This window comes from Tachypleus tridentatus, chromosome 10 (assembly GCF_004210375.1).
Source record: "Tachypleus tridentatus isolate NWPU-2018 chromosome 10, ASM421037v1, whole genome shotgun sequence".
Classification (NCBI taxonomy): Eukaryota; Metazoa; Arthropoda; class Merostomata; order Xiphosura; family Limulidae; genus Tachypleus; species Tachypleus tridentatus.
Window position 1 is genome coordinate 8,086,690 of NC_134834.1, and position 21,716 is coordinate 8,108,405.

The 21,716-nt window shown below is 35.0% G+C and overlaps 1 protein-coding gene across 2 annotated transcripts in view; it reads left to right on the forward strand.

Annotated features, from left to right (window-relative positions):
* The first annotated feature begins 3,290 nt into the window (after positions 1–3,290).
* LOC143228713 (microtubule-associated protein Jupiter-like) overlaps positions 3,291–21,716 on the forward strand; it is a 34,348-nt gene continuing 15,922 nt past the window's right edge. The window contains exons 1-3 of one of the 2 annotated variants that reach the window (XM_076460003.1): positions 3,291–3,315; positions 10,120–10,212; positions 21,063–21,370. In XM_076460003.1, the coding sequence (XP_076316118.1) occupies positions 10,154–10,212; positions 21,063–21,370 (367 nt within the window). In that variant the 5' untranslated portion in view covers positions 3,291–3,315; positions 10,120–10,153. Of the gene's footprint in view, positions 3,316–9,748; positions 9,900–10,119; positions 10,213–21,062; positions 21,371–21,716 lie in introns of those variants that run through there. The other variant, XM_076460002.1, reaches the window with a different exon arrangement.

The following is a 21,716-nucleotide window of genomic DNA, read 5'->3' on the forward strand; positions in this document are numbered from 1 at the left end:
TACCACAGGAGACCATAACCATTTCTACAATAAGAAACCATACATAACCATTTCTACAATAAGAAACCATACATAACCAGTTCTACAATAAGAAACCATACATAACCAGTTCTACAATAAAAAACCATACATAACCAGTTCTACCATGACGCATTCACGTATTAAGTAGGAGACTTCACCGGTAGATGGACATCAATATCAACTATTAAAATAGCAACTGAAGAATTCAAATTGAGTGTGGATATTCCATGCTGTACAATAAGATTTGATCAGTACTTATAGAGAGTAAAGCACAGATGCACATAGCTTCTAGCACTTGTATGGTCAATTACTAGCACAAGAACGTGTGCTCTGCCATTACTATAATCCACTGAGCTGTGTTGCTCTAAATGTGATGCAACTAATAGTCCACGTACCTCTGTAGTAAGAGACTTTCCAAACTTTAATGAACACAAAGACTGAATGGCTTCAATGTATTATACACACTTGTGTTAGCATTCAATGATGGTCTTCGACTCGAAATGTTTGGCTCTGGTGTGAATGCTGTTCAGTGTGTGTGTGTGTCACAAGGAGAACTATTCAAGACAAGGTAAACTCCAACAGAGAATAATTGGATCTTCTGTGTAGAGGATAGCTCTTGATAATGCTGGTCCATTCCCAAAGACTGACAGGTCAGTGCTACATATCTCTCACTATTACCTGTTTCATAAAGTTAGCTACGGCTTGTCTATTGGTCAATACACCAATACAGTCTGTCAGTGATGTGTTGGTGAAACATTAAGTAGTATGGTTTGAGGCCCTTGATAAAATCCACATGGATTAAGAAGTCAATTTCAACAGTTAATCTGTTCTCTGATATCTGACAAGATGCCTACTTCACTTTACACTTTATCTGGTGGTTGGAAAGAATACATAATGTAGATCATTAAGTAAATATTTAAAAAAAATTGTTAGTCCCAACCAACCTGAATGGGGTGAACACTTGACACATATGATGATGGTATAGAAAGCAAAGATCTACAAAATATTTCCCAAACATGCTCACTTTCTAGTAAGAAATACTGCTCCTTATTAATGTGATGTATGGTCTTCCACCATAAGAAGGTGTTTCATAATGTCCACAAAAATACATGAGTAATTAAAATACATAATAGCTGACAACAATTAGGAAAGGTTACTCAAATACAGAACAAGAGTTATGACGAGATGATAAAGACACTACTGTACAGTGTAGAGGTTGTATTTTATTGCAACGTGTGTTAGCAAGTTGAATAAATCCATGCCTTATCTCTGACAGACTGGTCCGTTGAAGTATACATTACAAAGATTGCAGTGTTCATGATTAGCCGGGTGAGAATTTGCTAGAATTAGAGATGAAACAGTCAGCATGGTTGCTGACTTGGACCTCCCAATCGATATGAGTGAGGTTCATTAATTATCATCCCAAGAGCTAGGACAGTCAGGTAGTTGAAAGACTACTAACTGGAATACATGGCATTTCTCGTTATGGAATGGTGTTAATTGTTAACACCATTAAGTGTAGTGTTATGCATATTGTATGCTCTAGGACAATCATTAGGGTGAGTAATCAATGACTGAAAGGGTGTTTTAACCTTTGCTATTAGATGATATTGTAAGTCATGACGTATATATTGTTTCAACTCGATCGTCAGAAGCTAAGACAGTCATTAAAGTAACGTTATTTGATTTTTGAGTTTGTTTGTTTCGAAATTTCGCTCATAGCTACACGAAGGCTATTTGCACTAGCCATCCCTAATTTAGCAGTGTAAAACTAGAAGGAAAGCAGCTAGTTACTATCCACCGCCAACTTTTGGGCTACTCTTTTACCAACGAATAGTGAGATTAACTGTCACATTATAACGCTCCCACGGCTGAAAAGACATGTTTGGTGGGACAGGGGTTCTGAAGTAACAGGTAATATTTTCTAGTAAAATGTATGAACTACATTTTGTGATTCCAATTCAACAAGAGACTGACAGCCAAACTACTGAAAAATTAATTACTGAAAGGATGTCACAACCTTTTCTCAGCAAGTTCTGGGTTGTGAAATACACTACTCTATGGTTACCAATTGATCATCAGAACCTAAGATAGATGGAATTATTGGACATAATATGTAGTTCATTGACTGTTGGTATAACTAAAGATGGTAGCTAGAAGCTCAAATGTTTCTTATAAAAAGAAGAAAACATTGGAATATTGAGCATGACACATGGTAGAATGATTTACATAAAAGCACATTCCCCGCTGTACTTTTAATTTCGATATAATCACAATCCTTATAGTGACGGCAAGGTGTATCATGTAGCAGTCTTGAACCTTCTCTATACGATGGACGAACATTTGCACTTTACCTCAGTGCAGAGCTAATCTCTACTGTTGTTTCAACATGAAATAAATATTAAATTACCTAGCTGTCACACAACCAAAATAAAATATACAACATAAAGAGACGATTCACAGACTTTTACTGGATGAGAAAATTGTTCTTCCACTAATGAAGCTACTGGAAACAAAATAAAATATTTTTATATTAGGTCTAAAGCTACACGTTTTGGTAGTCTATTGGAAGGATAATCCAATGTAACTTCTTTAGCCACGTTAGAATTCAAAAATTGTAAAATTGAAATCTTAGTTCTTGTTAGCTATTGACGTCACTAAGGGAAAACTTTGCTCTTTGAATCACTAGAATTTTAAATTATTTAATAGGTTATTTGCTAATTTTCAAAGCGCACGTCTGCGAAAAACGTTTACAAGTTTTAACAACTACAAAAGTGAAGACTAGGATGTAGGTTTTTATAAATCGCTGACACATTTTTAACACATTTAATTTCATGATGGTATCCTAACAATGTTTAATGAACTACCCACATCCCTAATTTAATATTTGCAGTTATTTATAAAGTCTGAATTATCTTTTACATAAAAACTGTTGTCACGTAAATGGTGTTAACATCATCTTATAATAAATACCGATGAATAATATTCCATTTACTCACCCAAATGCTGGTAAAATGCATATTTATAAAATATTCAACATTTTTACTGTGAATTTACTAGATGGCGCCACATAAAAATTATTTTACTTTTCTACATTTTTATTTTTGGAATTTAATACGTCTTCATGTGCTAATTAAAAACATGTGTATAATTGTCAAAGTTATAAAAAATTCTTATATAAATTACCTTAAATGGTCGATGTTAAAAAATAGAAAGTTAAATTTAATAAATTCAAATGTGCGATCGTTGTCTTGATAAACTTACCAGTTAATGAGTTCTGTTAACATTTAAAAGGTGAGAAAAACTTTTCGTTTTCCAACCATTATGTAATAAAGCTAGTTCACATCTATATTTACAAAATTTCTTGTCATAGTTCTTTAAATAACTTCAGTCCATGCCTAGATTTGTATTTACGTACCAGCTAGCTAGCTGTCTTCCCCTCTGTTTTTCGCTGCTAAATTAGAAACGGCTAGCTTGTGGAGCTTTGTGCGAAATTTAAAATAAGCCAATTACATAATAGCTTACCAATACTGTTAGTGTTAGCATTACTATAGTGAGACATAACCGTATTACGTTGTATCATAGTTTATGTCTGTAAAAATGACACATAAATATTTTGTGTTTTTTTCTGTTAATCCTGCATCTGTTTAGAATAATAAGTTTAAAAAAAAACTTGAACCATTCTAAGCAGTAAGCTATAGACTAATGTGTTATTGTTAAGCCTACTATGTGTACTTTGACCTCAACATGTATAAATGGTTCTGGTCTAAAGTAATGATTGAACATTTAAAAATCAAAACAGTTGTTTAACTGTAGAAAAACGAAAGTGTTTACTATCCTAAACTGTATTCTCTTAAACCAAGTGTTTTTTCACTTGAAGCTCAGCACTATACTTCAGTAAAGTTGAACGAACCAGACGCTCGACTCTCGTGACCCGTCTTATATTTACGCTTCTTGGCAAGGATCCCATTTTTCTTACTACTTAAAACTTTGTCCATATGTCTATCTATAAGCGTAAATTTGAAGTTTAACGAATTTCTGGGGTGAATTTTTTCAAAGCTTGACAGAAAATGTGCTTACGGGTAAAGCTGGAAGAGTTTGCTGTAGCAACGTGGAAACATATAATTTTTAACTGCCGAAACTTTCTGAAATGAAATTTATCTTATGTCCTTCCCCCTCAGTGACACAGGAGTATGTCTGCGGACTTATAAAGCTAGAAACCGGGCTTCGATATCCGTGATGGGCAGAGCACAAATAGCCCAAGGGATAACTTTGTGTTTAAATTATAAAACAAACAAACACATCTAACGTCTTTCTGGTTTCTTAAACTCACGTTAAGTTTGATTTATAAGAAAGAACCTTCAGAAGACAGACACCTCTCTAAACTATCCAAACATAATATTGACCTTCATCAATACAAATTGCTTGTTTGTTATTAGGTACAAACCTACACAATGGGCTATATGTGTTGTGCCTACCACAGGTATCGAAACTTGGTTTATGGCGTTATAACTCTCCAGACCGACTGCTGAGCTACTTGAGAAGAAGAATAAAAATATCAAATGTCACTTCGAATTTCTTACCTCTATAAACTTTGCTCCGTTTTCTTTTAAAATTTGTTTTAATTAATGTTTGAACTTTCACAAAGAATTTAACTTTCTTCGTATTAAATTCACACACTTTATTACTGTTTACACTATGGTGACTGTTTTTATATAATTATATTTTGTGTTCAATCAAGGTATCTTTGTTTGTTTATCGAATAAAGCCTCATTGAGCGACCTGCTATTTTCACCGGGAAAAATCGAACTTTGGATTTTAGCGTTGTAACTCATGCAACTAAGAACAGCTGTCTCGCTGACGGATAATGATATCACAATGCTCAGTTTAGAGTTGTTTCTTTTCAGAGACGTTAGATGACGCGTCACTATATAAAACAATGAAAAGAAACAAATAACTTTTTTCACATAATTTCTTTTCAGACGCGTTGTGCTACCATATTCAGGGGAAAACAGACACGTTGAGCTTCCATATTAAGGGTAAAAACAGACACATTGTGCTACCATATTAAGGGTAAAAACAGACACGTTGAGCTTCCATATTAAGGGTAAAAACAGACACATTGTGCTAGTATATTAAGGGTAAAAACAGACACGTTGTGCTAGTATATTATATTCATCTACTTACTGTTATTACTTTGCACACAAAACTACCTTGACAAATTCTAATAATTTCAAATTGTTTTTATTCAATAAAATTGACAGAGCACAATTATAAAGTTCACTTTGAACAAAGGAATATCTGCTTTCAGACATCTTTCAGGAATGGTTCTCTTTACAATGTCATTACTTTGAGTATACCAAAACACCCATAAATTATCACGTCATGTCCGATGAAACATCGAATGATGTGTCTTAAGAAACGTCAGGACTTATGTTCACGAACAGAATTGTCTTTTACTTCAACAAAACTTTTTAAGAGTCTCCAACGGACAAGATTATTGCTGATAAGAGAAAAATAATAATATTAGTAATAAAAATAATACAAACATTGTGATGAAAGTTTCGTTTTTGAACATAAAATTATTCCTACGAAATTATTCTAAAACGAAACCAAATGGTTTACTTACAATACTTACGTATTAACGAATACGTTTAGCCGTTCGTTATTTTCATACAAGATGTTTTTAGGTTTAGCACATAACAGAAGCTTGCTATTTTACCTGCACAATGGACTATCCATATTGTGACCACAAAGGATCTACTCAGTTTTTAGCGTTATTAGCTTTCAGAGCCACCAGGTGAATATAAAGATCAGTAATAGGCTTATTTCCAGTTGTTAAAATTTTCATTTTAAAAAGTAAGTTGAGTGTAGAGATAATCATATATGACACACGTGTTATGTTAGTTTTTATGACACACGTGTTGTGTTAGTTTTTAAGTTATTCTACCCAGTTTTTATTTTGAATGGTGCGGTTGGAATAAACATTTCTAAACGATTTTATTTGTATTTTACACATGTAAAAATGAACAAAAGTTACACACTTCAATACAATTTTATTTGTATTTTACACATGTAAAAATGAACAAAAGTTACACACTTCCATATTGCCACAAGTCTTAAATGTGCAACTTGTTTTGTTTTTCAGCCAAACGACTATAAGTTACACATATTACAAACCAGAGATTAAAGGTTATAAAGTGAATTCAAAGTGTTTGTAAAGTATATATTCTTATGTATTTCTCAACGCGACATTACCTATGAATTAATGTTATTTTCAAATTGTTGTTATTTTATGTTTAGGACATTAGCGCTAAGCTACTTGAAAGTAGCTAGTTAGACGTTCATAACATTAAACTGACAGTAGTGTAGAATCCAGACCTGGGAAAGAAATGAAACTTAAATTCATCAAAATAGAAAATACTGTATTTTGGGTGAGGTGAATTCCTTCCTGTACACCCCATTAAATTCAACACTGAGTGATGGACTAGAGGGATGGCAGCCAATCAAATAGACCCATTGCCATCTTTTGGGAAACTTTTATCTTATTGAATTATAAAATTTGACTGTCGCTTTTATACGCATCCACGAACCCAAAGAGTAGAGCGCAAGTTTTATTAGTATTTGTGGTAATGTGTATGTGTGTTTTGTTATAGCAAAGCCACATCGGACGATCTGCTGAATCCACCGAGGGGTTGTAGTAATAGAAACGAATGTCAAACTTACAGATCCGGCACGTTACTCTCAGTAGTACAGAATTTTGTTCTGGATTTATGCGTTACAAAAGTTGGTCTAAAGTTACATAAGGGTTTGTTTGTTTCGTTGTTTTTAAGCGTAGAACTACATAATGGGATGTCTGTCCCATGCACACCTCATTTAGGTGTTACAATGAAGGGTTACTATACAAATTTTAATCAACATCACGAGTCAGAAACGGGTCACGAACCATGAATCCTCGATCTAACAATTCGGATACGCCCAGCCCTTGTATTCCTGAAAGAGGAAAACTTTAAAGAATTCACATAAACATATCATAACTTTTATATTTGGTGTAAAAGTCATAAACTTAGATTCCACAAAGCGTCGGTCAAGTTCGCTTCACTTCCAAACAAGTGTTGTTAATGCATTGGAACACTTATTATTTTCGCTCGAATTGTTTTCGCATTCTTTCAACGGAACACGTTTCAACTTGTGGCCTTGAATACATTAAAAACTGCGTTCAAAGAAAAAAATCACACTAAAAAAATACTAATGTATTTTTGTTACGTGTCATTTTTACCCTCTTTCGCCTGAAGATGGCACTAAAAACATTTTTAAACTGTCTTAGAATTTCTCGTGCGTGTTAAAATACCCGGTTATAATTATAGTAAAATAAACTTAGCTCTTCTGATGTTTAACATTCCAACTGGATGACTGATGTTAGCCCTGTCTTCTCCCCAGAATTTTACAGTATTATTATCCCATTGAGTTATTTTACCTTGTTACAAACTGTTTTGTTTGACAGAGCGCGTGAACTTTACGTAATAGAAAAAATATTCGATTTATTTTCTTACCAAAGTTCTATTTTGTTGAAAATAATTAAGTTAATGTTTATTTATAATACTATTATTCTCTAACAGCCCCCTTGCGGCTGGTTATGTAAATAAATAACTGATCTGATTTTCCATTTACATAAGTTAATACAGCTCTCATGTCCACTTTATGAAATGTGTGTCTTCAAAGGTAATTCACCATCCACTTCACAGTGTCAGTTTGTAAGGTCTTCATCTCCCACTTCCCTTTCTACTTGAGTTTCTAGGGACTTCCCATATATTATCTATTTAGTTATGACATACCCTTCAACTCCCACTTCCCTATCTACTTGGGTTTCTAGGGACTTCCCATATATTATCTATTTAGTTATGACATACCCTTCAACTCCCACTTCCCTATCTACTTGGGTTTCTAGGGACTTCCCATATATTATCTATTTAGTTATGACATACCCTTCATCTCCCACTTCCCTATCTACTTGGGTTTCTAGGGACTTCCCATATTTTATCTATTTAGTTATGACATACCCTTCATCTCCCACTTCCCTATCTACTTGGGTTTCTAGGGACTTCCCATATTTTAACTATTTAGTTATGACATACCCTTCATCTCCCACTTCCCTATCTACTTGGGTTTCTAGGGACTTCCCATATTTTATCTATTTAGTTATGACATACCCTTCACCTCCCACTTCCCTATCTACTTGGGTTTCTAGGGACTTCCCATATATTATCTATTTAGTTATGACATACCCTTCAACTCCCACTTCCCTATCTACTTGGGTTTCTACGGACTTCCCATATTTTATCTATTTAGTTATGACATACCCTTCATCTCCCACTTCCCTATCTACTTGGGTTTCTAGGGACTTCCCATATTTTAACTATTTAGTTATGACATACCCTTCATCTCCCACTTCCCTATCTACTTGGGTTTCTAGGGACTTCCCATATTTTAACTATTTAGTTATGACATACCCTTCATCTCCCACTTCCCTATCTACTTGGGTTTCTAGGGACTTCCCATATTTTATCTATTTAGTTATGACATACCCTTCATCTCCCACTTCCCTATCTACTTGGGTTTCTAGGGACTTCCCATATTTTAACTATTTAGTTATGACATACCCTTCATCTCCCACTTCCCTATCTACTTGGGTTTCTAGGGACTTCCCATATATTATCTATTTAGTTATGACATACCCTTCATCTCCCACTTCCCTATCTACTTGGGTTTCTAGGGACTTCCCATATATTATCTATTTAGTTATGACATACCCTTCATCTCCCACTTATAATTATAACACAACATGATAGAAGAATCAGTTGTTGACTAGCACGATTTATTACAAATTTCATCTTTTTGTTTCTTTGTTTTTACAATATTATATTTGCTGCGAATTCGCCTTCCCAGCTCTGTATTGTTCTGTTATCATTGTTAAACAATTAAACACCTGACAACTTTTTGTTATCATTGGTAAACAATAAACAATGTTTGAAAATAAACATCTGACAACTTTCTGTTATCATTGTTAAACAATAAACAATGTTTGAAAATTAAACATCTGACAACTTTCTGTTATCATTGTTAAACAATAAACAATGTTTGAAAATTAAACATCTGACAACTTTCTGTTATCATTGTTAAACAATAAACAATGTTTGAAAATTAAACATCTGACAACTTTCTGTTATCATTGTTAAACAATAAACAATGTTTGAAAATTAAACATCTGACAACTTTCTGTTATCATTGTTAAACAATAAACAATGTTTGAAAATTAAACATCTGACACTTTCTGTTACCATTGTTAAACAATAAACAATGTTTTAAACTTATTTTAGTCACACTTAATAAATATTGTTCAGACATAATTTTTACAATGCTGAACTTATTATGGTTTAAATCCAGTATGTTATAATTTTTTTTCCAGTAACTCGTTTTACGTTTATATCACTAAAATCAATACAGATTTTCAACAGCGTCTGACGTCTGTGTCTGGGTCTACCAAACTTTTAAAATCTTTCTTCCAGCTTTAAAGCCCAAATGTCTGTAAGTCTGCACTTCGTCAGTCCAGTTTCCGTATGACCTAAGTGATTGACATGTCAATAAAAAACAACCCACCCAGCAACAAGCACCGGGTTTCAGGTCAACCCAAACTAACCGTATCACGAGTTTTTCCCTTGCCCTTGCGAACGCTGGAGCCAATGGAACAACGCGGGTGTACGTTGGTGACACATAAAATTTATTCGAGTTGCGCGTAGTTTGCGCTCGTGCAGGACTAAGTTAAACTGGTTGCAATCAGAAGAGACAGTCAGTCAGCGGGTAGACTTTCAAACCAAAATGTAATTTTCACTTTACTTGTGTTTCCATTATAATATTTTTAAAGCATAACTTTTTGGTTTCATTCGAGAAGTTGGTAGCCCTGTTAACGCACCTTTCTGTACAGAATAATTCCTAATAGATGCAACGCTTTTTTAAGACTAACCTGCAAATTAATATTTATTAAAATGTTTACATTTTGAAACAAGTTATTAACATTGCATATTTTTCTTTTGAAAACAGCACTAGATTAGAGGTACCATCCTGTGACGTCACAATGTCTGTACTTCGGGATTTTTACCACGTGGAGATAGATAACATTGGTAAAGGAAAAAGGTACGTGCTGTAAAAACTTATACCGGAAATATTTTCTTTATCAAATAATTATTTGAATCTAGCCTGTTGTTCGCAAATATGACTTTTGTTTCTTTTGAGACGGATTTCAAATCAGCAATTTTTCTGTTTTAATTAAGATGAGGTATAACCAGTTGTGGTTGAATAGATAATATCGTTATGTTACCTTACGTCTTTCTTCAATCTTACAACCACTCTGATTACTTGTTTAAAACTTTCACAACATTACAACGTAATACAACTTAACTAAAACATATTTAACAATAACTTGGAAGATATAGAACTGTACGTTAACTTTATCTATCAGCTAACAATAACCTGGAAAAATGTAAAACTATACGCTAATTTTATCTATGTGTTAACAATGACCTGGGAAGCTGTTTACATAAACTTTATCTATTTACTAGCAATAACCCGAAAAACTGTACGACTGTACGTAACCTTTATCTATCTACTAACAATATCCCGGGAAGCTGTGAGACTGTACATAAACTTTATCTATCTATTAACAATAACCCGGGAAGCTGTGAGACTGTACATAAACTTTATCTATCTACTAACAATAACCCTGGAAACTGTAGGACTGTACGTAAACTTTATCTATCTATTAACAATAACTCGGGAAGCTGTGAGACTGTACATAAACTTTATCTATCTACTAACAATAACCCTGGAAACTGTAGGACTGTACGTAAACTTTATCTATCTATTAACAATAACCCTGGAAACTGTAGGACTGTACGTAAACTTTATCTATCTATTAACAATAACTCGGGAAGCTGTGAGACTGTACATAAACTTTATCTATCCATTTACAATAACCCGGAAAGCTGAAATAATGTAAGTTACTTTAATGCTATTTAGAACATAAATGATAATAGGTAAAACTCAAAGGAAGATAAAATTGTCTATTGACAGTTATTATATAAAATATATAGTGTAGTGTGCAGTGCTTGGGGAGCAGAATATAGTGTCTTGTCTATTGACAGTTATTATATAAAATATATAGTGTAGTGTGCAGTGCTTGGGGAGCAGAATATAGTGTCTTGTCTATTGGCAGTTATTATATAAAATATATAGTGTAGTGTGCAGTACTTGGGGAGCAGAATATAGTGTCTTGTCTATTGACAGTTATTATATAAAATATATAGTGTAGTGTGCAGTGCTTGGGGAGCAGAATATAGTGTCTTGTCTATTGACAGTTATTATATAAAATATATAGTGTAGTGTGCAGTGCTTGGGGAGCAGAATATAGTGTCTTGTCTATTGACAGTTATTATATAAAATATATAGTGTAGTGTGCAGTACTTGGGGAGCAGAATATAGTGTCTTGTCTATTGACAGTTATTATATAAAATATATAGTGTAGTGTGCAGTGCTTGGGGAGCAGAATATAGTGTCTTGTCTATTGACAGTTATTATATAAAATATATAGTGTAGTGTGCAGTGCTTGGGGAGCAGAATATAGTGTCTTGTCTATTGACAGTTATTATATAAAATATATAGTGTAGTGTGCAGTGCTTGGGGAGCAGAATATAGTGTCTGTCTATTGGCAGTTATTATATAAAATATATAGTGTAGTGTGCAGTACTTGGGCATCAGAATATAGTGTCTGTCACTGTAGATATGTATCAAAACGCTAGTGAGTCAGTCACTTGAAGCCGCCCAGCTTGCCGCCGAAGAACCAGTTTTCTGGTTTAGAAGTATAGCAACTGTAACCCGTGCTGTCGGGTGCTTTACTTTACGTGTCTCTCTTACCAGTCTTATAGGGGCCACGTTCGGTCTTAAATCTTAACTCTATAAATGGTCATAACTATGAAAGACATTGCTCAATTAAACACGTCATATTGGTGTGTGTGTTTGAAAGACTGTGCCGGAAGAGGTCGCCAGTCTCAAGTAGGTGTGCTGGTCTAAACATCAATCTATATGACACATTCATGTTTAGAAAATTACAATATGCAAACTTTGTTACCAGTATTTCATATGTTTATATACTTAACAGTTGACTAGATGTTAAGTAGTAAGTGAAAGTTTGTGAGCTTTCGATCATTAGCTTTTTACAGAATGTAAGTCAAAAACAGCAAGAAAACTGTGAGAAGGATTGGTACATATTAAATAGTAAACTCTGGGAGGGACTGGTACTTTCTAACAAATTAAATAGTAAACTCTGGGAGGGACTGGTACCTTCTAACAAATTAAATAGTAAACTCTGGCAGGGACTGATACCTTCTAACAAATTAAATAGTAAACTCTGAGAGGGACTGGTACCTTCTAACGAATTAAACAGTAAACTCTGAGAGGGACTGGTACCTTCTAACGAATTAAACAGTAAACTCTGGGAGTGACTGGTACCTTCTAACAAATTAAATAGTAAACTCTGGGAGAGACTGGTACCTTCTAACAAATTAAATAGTAAACTCTGGGAGGGACTTGTACCTTCTAACGAACTAAACAGTAAACTCTGGGAGTGACTGGTACCTTCTAAAGAATTAAACAGTAAACTCTGGGAGGGACTGGTACCTTATAAAAAATTAAACACTAAACTCTTGGAGGGACTGGTACCTTCTAACGTATTAAATAGTAAACCCTGGGAGGGACGGATACCTTCAAACGAATTAAATAGTAAACTCTGGGAGGGACTGGTACCTTCAAAAGAATTAAACAATAGACTCTGGGAGGGACTGATACCTTCTAACAAATTAAATAGTAAACTCTGGCAGGGATTGATACCTTCTAACAAATTAAATAGTAAACTCTGGGAGGGACTGGTACCTTCTAACAAATTAAATAGTAAACTCTGGGAGGGACTGGTACCTTCTAACAAATTAAATAGTAAACTTTGGGAGAGACTGATACCTTCTAACAAATTAAACAGTAAACTCTGGGAGGGACTGGTACCTTCTAACGAATTAAACAGTAAACTCTGGGAGAGACTGGTACCTTCTAACGAATTAAACAGTACACTCTGGGAGGGACTGGTACCTTCTGAAGAATTAAACAGTAAACTCTGGTACCTACTATAAAATAAAAAAGTCGAGATGTGTTGAAAACTGGCAGAAAGTAGCTTTCAATCCCACTATTTGTTGGCAAAACAGAAGCCCAAGAGTTGGCGGTGGGTGGTGATGACTAGCTGCCTTCATCTAGATAATTAGGGACGGCTAGCACAGTTAGTCCTCGTGTAGCGTTGCCCGAAATTCAAAAACCAAACATGACAGAGAGAAGGAATTTATGATCAAAAGGTTAACAATGATAACTTTGGAAGTCTTCCGAGACCATATTCTTGTGGCACTTTTCATCATTTGTGTCTAACAACGACCCCATTTGAAATTCCAGAAATGAACATAGTTATGTTGAGTGGTTCAGTTTCGCCATCTGGTTTCACCTTGCAATCAGTCGTTCTTGCTTTTCTGTAAGGACATTCATGAATCATCTTTCGTCTACCCAGTTGAGCAAGCGGCTCTGAATCATTTGGTTACACTTGGATGACTTACATCAGATATATTGTTACAGCTAGAAGAGACACGCCGAATTCGTTATCACAGTTTCTGGCGGAAGAATGCTGTCTTTGGATTGATATCTTTTTGTATGGCACTTAAGGTTGTCTGAGTAACAAAATGGCTTCAAACAGAAACCCTGCACTTCAAGAACTACGAGTTTTCCCTTTTGTAAGAGACTTTTATTATCCTAAAAGTGTTCATTATGACAATCAATGTGCGTGTACATATAAGGTATCATTACAAGAATATCTGGAAACGAAATGTTTGTCTTCAAGTTACCACAGATTGTAAATTATTAAATCACCCCCCAGAAGAGGATTATATAAGTTTTGTCCAATAACGTATCACCAATATTGTGGGCAGGTCTGGCTACACCGAATCGTCGTGCCAGCTCCGATTCTCGTTTCGTTATAAAAATCACTGACATCTGGCAGACGAGTCTGTTTCAAAGCACAGACGTATTTGAGTACCTGCGGTATGTGTCCACGGTGGGGAATGAAATCCAGAAATTTAGCATTGTACGTTCGTAAACGTACCGCATAAGTTGGCATTGAAAGTTGGTCGTACTCTGATTAAAATAAAAACTTCAAACTTTATTTTATAATGTAAACCACAGAGGACGCTGTATACTTTTTAAAGCTTCAAAAATAAAATAAAATTTTATTTTTTTCTCGGCATATTAAGAGACATTTTTTGCCATGAACGACACACTACTACTTCTAAGTATTACTGTGCATAAATTATATCTATAGTTTTCATAACTATGAAAGAGTTGTGGCTAAGAAAATCGATAACAATAACCAAACTCGTAGCATGAATATTTTACTTTTCAATTCACATTTCATCTCGTAGAAAGGGAGTAACTAACAATCAAGTCACACTTGAGGCCAATCACAATTAGAGATCTTTTTACCAGTGGCCAATCATAATTATGGAAGTTATACTTGAGACCAATTACAATTAGACTTTTTTTTTTTTAACTGGTGGCCAATAATAATTATTAAAGTTTTACTTGAAGCCAATCATAATTTTGTATCATTTTTTCTCTCTCTCTTTTTTTCTGATGACCAATCATAATCGTAGATGTTTAAACCGCTAAGAACAGACTCTTTAGTGCTGCCACACAATCGCTCATGCATGCTATGTAAGATGCTCTCAACTTAGAGCATTGATGCATCACGGCTTTCAACCGTGAGAGGAGGTTATGGTTCTAAGCCTAGTGGATGGTACGTAGACGAAAAGAAAGAAGTTTGAGTGTAATCAGAGAAACTAGTTCACTAGGGAGGTTATTATACTGTAAAAATCCACCTTTTAAAGAAAAGAAAGCCCATTCACAACAATATCAAAACTAAAACGTGTTCTTCTACTCCAAAAATTGTTAATGCCTAAAATATATTTTGTTTGTTTTGGAATTGCGCACAAAGCTACTCGAGGGCTATCTGTGCTAGCCGTCCCTAATTTAGCAGTGTAAGACTAGAGGGAAGGCAGTTAGTCATCACCACTCACCGCCAACTCTTGGGCTACTCTTTTACCAACGAATAGTGGGATTGACCGTAACATTATACACCCCCACGGCTGGGAGGGCGAGCATGTTTAGCGCAACGCGGGCGCGAACCCGCGACCCTCGGATTACGAGTCGCACGCCTTACGCGCTTGGCAATGCCAGGCCTGCCTAAAATAATGACCCACCTTTATTTGTAACACCCCATTGTTTATAAGTAATGGGCACTTCCTAAATATTGGTCTAATGTTTTGGTTTTGTGGAACTATTATTAACTTTATGTGAAGTAAACAGATTTCTTGTTAACAATGCTGGGAAAGTGTATATTTATATATATGCATATATGTTCTTGACATTATTTGGAACTTACTGAAGTGGATATCTTAGATTCAGTGGCATTCGTTAACATTTATGTAGTTTATAAGGGTTAATTAGCTATTTCACTAGGTGTTTGTTTGGCTTGTGTGTGTTTTTTTTTTCTTTTTTCAAAACCACTAAGGCCTGAATAACATTGTTTTTTATTTTGGTTTTTGTATCATATTCACGCTGAAAAATTGAGGATATACGTTACACCTAGGCTAAAGCCTTATTTTTTCTACACACCCTATATCTGTATCTACACCCAAGAAAACAGGATCTCACATACTTGTTGCTGCTAAGCCCATAGCTACAAAAAGTGAAGTGTATAATCTGTTCACCGCAAATATCGAAACCTGAATTTTGGCTTTTAAGCCCTCAGTTGTATCACTAAGCCGACATGGAGTGCATTCGCTATAATGTTATTGTAATATAAATATTTAATATTTTAATTCAAACATTTAACAGAGTAATCTAACGATTATCATGACGTGATCATCTAAACATTTCATGGGGTATGTAGAAATAAGTGAGTTAGGCCTACCTTAGTTCTGATTTATGTTGAAAAGTTTATTTATGAAATTAGGCCTAGAAGTGAACGTGGCTGTAGCAAGTGTTTGTTGAAGAAATGAATTAATTCGGTATCGTTACGTAGACTGGCACTGGCATTAGTTTACCCAATAACCCCAAAGAAGTCCAACAAAGGAACACGCGGAGGCGTAGCTAGGGTTTTCAGCGCCCGGGGACAAAGTCAGTTTTCGCGCCCCCTCGTGACAAAATATAAGCCAGATGTAACCCCTTGCCTCCCCCCTAGCTACACCACTGGGAAAACGCAACAAAAATATTAATAGCTTAAACTTTACAGATTACTCATGGCATGCTTTCATTTAATGTATTTTGTGTGTGGTTATTAGGCTTATTATAGTTGTTTATGTTCTTGTATAGAGAGTTATGAAATGTTATTAGTTTAACTGGTAGGTCTACAAGACGTGTTTGTTGATTGCTAGTTATCTATCGATGTCTTAAGGAAGGTTATTATATTGGTTTATCAGTGCATTTCATTCACGGTATACGTGTAATTTGTTATGTACTTATAATTAATGATAAAATTCTAAATTTCTGCTCATGTGTCACTTTATTTAAACCGCGAGTTATTTATTTAAATATGTTTATATAACGTTAACTGCCTTCTCTGTTGCTAAGTGAGCAAACAAATTTAAAACTAATTAAACATGTTGTAAACGGTGCCCTAACTGTACCGTTCAAAACTTGTTTAGTTAAATTTATAAGTTATCTCCTCAGAGTTTACGTAGCTAGATACAGTCAGCCTTTTTGAAAGCTTTAATAATAAACATGTTATTTGATATTTCATTTAAAACCCCGAAGCCAGAGAAAGGATATTTGTTTAGTCTATATAACCGTTGAGAAAATATTAAAATATGAGAAATGGGTGGCCTTGAGGACAAGAAACTAAAACAAAAAGTCACTTTCATTCTAACAGTTGTTAGAATTTCTTATTTTCAAATTAAAATACACTAAGTGCTGTTTCTATGAGCATTACTCAAGCACATGAAACATTTTTTTTAACTTGACTAAATGTCTCCCGCTGGGACAGCGGTAAATATACGGATTTACAACGCTAAAATCAGGGGGTTCGGTTCCCTGTGGACACAGCAGATAACCCGATGTGGCTTTACTGTAACAAAAACGCACAAAAATACGCCCCTTAACTAAATAAATACGCCCAAAATAGTACAAAATTCAGTTTACCCGTAAACTAAAACTCTCGACTAGTCAAATTCGTCTAAATCAAGTAACCAACACTTCTCTAATTGGACGTAACTAGCTAACGTCATTTCCTGTGATATTAGTGATTAGGCTTAGGTCAAGAAATTGAGGTTTGTATACTAAATGGACGAAAATTGAAACTTTTTTGATATTTCTGTCTACCAAACAAGGGCTGAATAATGTCATATAAATATATACATTAACTTGTACGTGTTTTCTCCGACGTTTCTTTTCATTTTCAATATCAGTAATTTCTTAGAACTTACAAATTATCTTCAAATAACCACACTCTAGTGCATGTACAAAATTAAGATGCTTCTAAGGGCTTTGAGTGCGTTCACAGTAAGCACAACGAATTATCCAAAACAACAGTTTGTGTTTATATAAATAAAAATAAATCTAAGTGAAACCAAGTTACATCTATAAACACTGAGAAGGCTGGTAACTCACACTTTATGTCTATAAAGCCATTTTGAGGACTCTTTTCTTCTAAGAAGGTTATGTGAAGCTTTACTTTCTTGGAATATAACAAATGCAGTCGTTTGTCTTCCATCGATTATCAAAAACATAGACTCAAAACTGTGACACATAACATTTGGAACAAAAGTCGTAATTGTGAATCTCCGGCAGCTAAGCCACGAGGTGAATCAGCGTCTGAGACTCTTAAGAACGTGAAGGGCAAATACAACGCCCTTTTTGACGTCGAACGTTCAGTAACATTTGCCTATTTGTTATATCACAAGATAAAGCGACTTCTGAACTGTTAAATAAACAAAAAATAAAATAAAAAGGTCAACAATCTAGCCACGTGTTGCCCTTGAAATACCCAGTAAGTGATAATAATAATAAAACACTGAAACTCACTATTGCATAAGGAAGACGTGCAGTTAAACAGGGCCTGCACTTTAGGCCACAAAGACAGCTGTGAAAGAGGTCAATTACTTTGTGGGTGTTAAATATCATTACATATAATCCGTATTCTTCTAAAAACATGTCTTTTTTGCTGACTTTAATGTTACTGTAGAAAACAGTAATGCTGTGTTGAAGAACAAACGTTAAATCAATCTAGGGTTCGTGAACTTTTTATCACTCAGTTCATGTCGATTTCGTTCTAGTTTTGTTTTTTAACCTTAATAATTAGAATGAATCACAGAAAATGCCTAACTTCAGTAAGTTGGTGTCTATCATGTTAAAATATTATGACACACCCTAAAATATCTCTGCGTGTAAAAAGTGTTGCTGAAATCCATTAAAATAGCGATTTCTTCCGCTTCTAAATCGTGAACACGAAAACAGACGAACCAGAAACAAACAAGGACTTTTAACGTCTAGAAATTAGTTGTTATTTATATTCGTTCGTGTGTTTTTTTTTTCCCGACGGACGACAGCAGTTATGTGAATGATTGATTTGCAAGGTGACTTCATATTTTGTTTGTTTGTTTGTTGAATTTCGCGCAAAGATACAAGAGGTTATCTGCGCTAGTCACCCTTTATCTATCAGTGTAAGACTAAAGGGAAGGCAACTAGCCATCACCACCCACTGCCAACTCTTGGGCTACTCTTTTACCAAAGAATAGTTCGATTGAACGTCACCTAATAACGCCCCTATGGCTGAAAGGACAATCATGTTTGGTGTGAGAGGGATTCGAACCCGCGACTCTCAAATTACGAATCAAGCGTCCCTAACCACCTGACCATTCCTGGCAATCTAATATTTGGTTTAAAGTAACACGACATAAGCAAATGTACATTTTAAAATTGTATTAATGCTTTAGTAATAAATCACTAGGTGAAAACGATTTGCCAGAAACTTTGTTGATATGCCTTCTCTAAGTCTGCAATAGCATATTTTCCAGCTTTAATTCTGGAAGAACGTCGTAACCAGTTAGGGTTAGACATTTTCTTCGGGGGTCCCGGCATGGCCAGGTGATTAAGGCGCTTGACTCGTAATCCGTGGGTCGCGGATTCAGATCCCCGTCACACCAAATATGCTCGCCATTTCAGCTGTGGGAGCGTTATAACGTGACCATCAGTCCCACTATTCGTTGGTAAAAGAGTAGCCCAAGTGTTGATGGTGGGTTGTGATGACTAGCCGCCTTCCCTCTAGTCTTACACTGCTATTTTGTCTAACGGCTAGCGCAGTTAGCCCTCGTGTAGCTTTGTGCGAAATTAAAACAAATAAAAAAAGTTCTTTGGGATCAAAACTTCCATAGTGGTTGTACAATATTACTACACCACCCTTCTTTACAAATATTAATTTTTTAAACCGTTATGTCTGATAAACCCGTGTATAACTTTATGCTAAAAAAATTTCAAAAAAGTTTTATTACACTTAACCATTAACAGAGTGTATAACCAGTATATAGGAAAGTATTTACCAAAAAGAATTTCAAACATTCACCTTGAAATATCCGTCACGACTTGTTTGTTTTCACGTTTCACGCACGTGCACAAAAAATACAGAAGAAAAGGCATGTCAAATAGTTGACATAATATTTATCCTAGCGGCAAAGATTTGAGTTTTAAGAATGATAAACTTCCTGCTTTGTCTGTTTGTTTGTAGTTAAGCACAAAGCTACGCAATGGACTACTTGTGCTGTGCCCACCGCTGGTATTGAAACCCGGTTTCTAGCTATTAACGGCGTAATTCACTAAACTGCATGCTTTTTCTTATTGTTATTCAATGTGTTCATAATTCATGGTGATAGTAGAGGGGTTGTCCATGCTGGGACAGCGGTAAGTCTACGGATTTACAACGCTAAAATCAGCGGTTCGACTACCCTCGGTTGACACAGCAGATAGCCCGATGTGATTTTGCTATATAAAAAAACAAAACATATTCACATGCACACGCACACATAAGACTATATAGAGAACATAAAATATGATGTTTTATTATAGAAAATATATATTATTTCAACCAACGTTTCACCTTTGAGACTTCTTAAGGTTAATATACATAACTGTTTGAAATTAGAATATTCGTTACATTATAAAACTGCCCGTATTTCTCAAATCTACCGTATAAATTATTATTATATATTAGAATAATAATGAAACTATCCTGATGTCAAAAGGTCGTGTATATTAACCCTAATGAAGCCGCAAAGACGAAACTTTGGTTAACATTTTAAAATATATATATTATATAAATACATAAAGTACAAAGGTCGTTTTTCTAAACTTTTTATCAAAATGTCCACAACTGATGTGAGAGTTGCTCTTAACGCAAAATATCATAAAATGAGAGTTTCCGTTAATTAGTTTTGAATTCGTTGTATTGTATCTTAAAAAATTAGTTTCTCGGTCATGCAAATAAAAACAAAAAGTAAATAAATTTTCTTCTTGAATTTTTCTCTAAGGCTACTCGATATGAACAAGGATGTCATGTTATATTATATCCTTCCAATGTTCAGTAGTGTAAGACCAGAGGGAAGGCAGTTAGTCATCACCACCCACCGCCAACTTTTTTTCCCCAACGAATAGTGTGATTGACCTTTACATTATAACGCCCCCTACGGCTGAAAGGGCGAGCATGTTTGGTGTGACGGGGATTCGAACCCGCGACCCTCAGATTACGCCTTAACCCACGTGGCCATGCTGGGCCTAATAATCAAGTGAATAATATTTAGACAATTTTCCATAACTTTGTTTCCAGCAACTTTTACTTTTCTTTCCATGACGTGCAGAGTTCGTCAGCCACCAGGTGGAGAGAGTAGCGACATTTTTGGTACCGCAAATGGTGAAGTCGAACACCAAACTCCAAGTCCAAATGTGGTCAAAAATCTAATGCAGTCGAGAATCTTCAGTCAAGATGACGACACTACTTCCCCATCACCCCAATCAAGACGACAAAATCAAAGCAGCGACAGTCAGAATCGACTGTTTGGACCCCCAGGAGAAGAGAACTCACCGAGAAAGGTCGTTGATCGGCTAAAATCCAATATATTTTCTGAAGAAGAAAACTTGAATGAAACCCCAAACTCCAAAAAGTATGGTAAGTACACTTGAATTAAATAGATAAATAGTTGACTTTGGTTTATGTTAAAAAATGTTTTGAGTTTACAAAGAATCTTAATATTATTTTGATATTTTTTTTTTAAATCGGGTGTTCTGATAACATACCAGGAACTAACAAGTATTCAAAAGCACTCTCCGCCTTGTTCTGACTGCTCTCTTACCGAATACATGAGATATGACTGTCACTCTTATAGCGTGCACTTGCAACTCTAAAACACACAGCGAGATTTTGTGATGATGGAATTCGAACCATGAATTTACGAATTCATATTCCAGGCACCTAACCATTTTACCACTAACGGCCTATCAAAATATAAGACTGA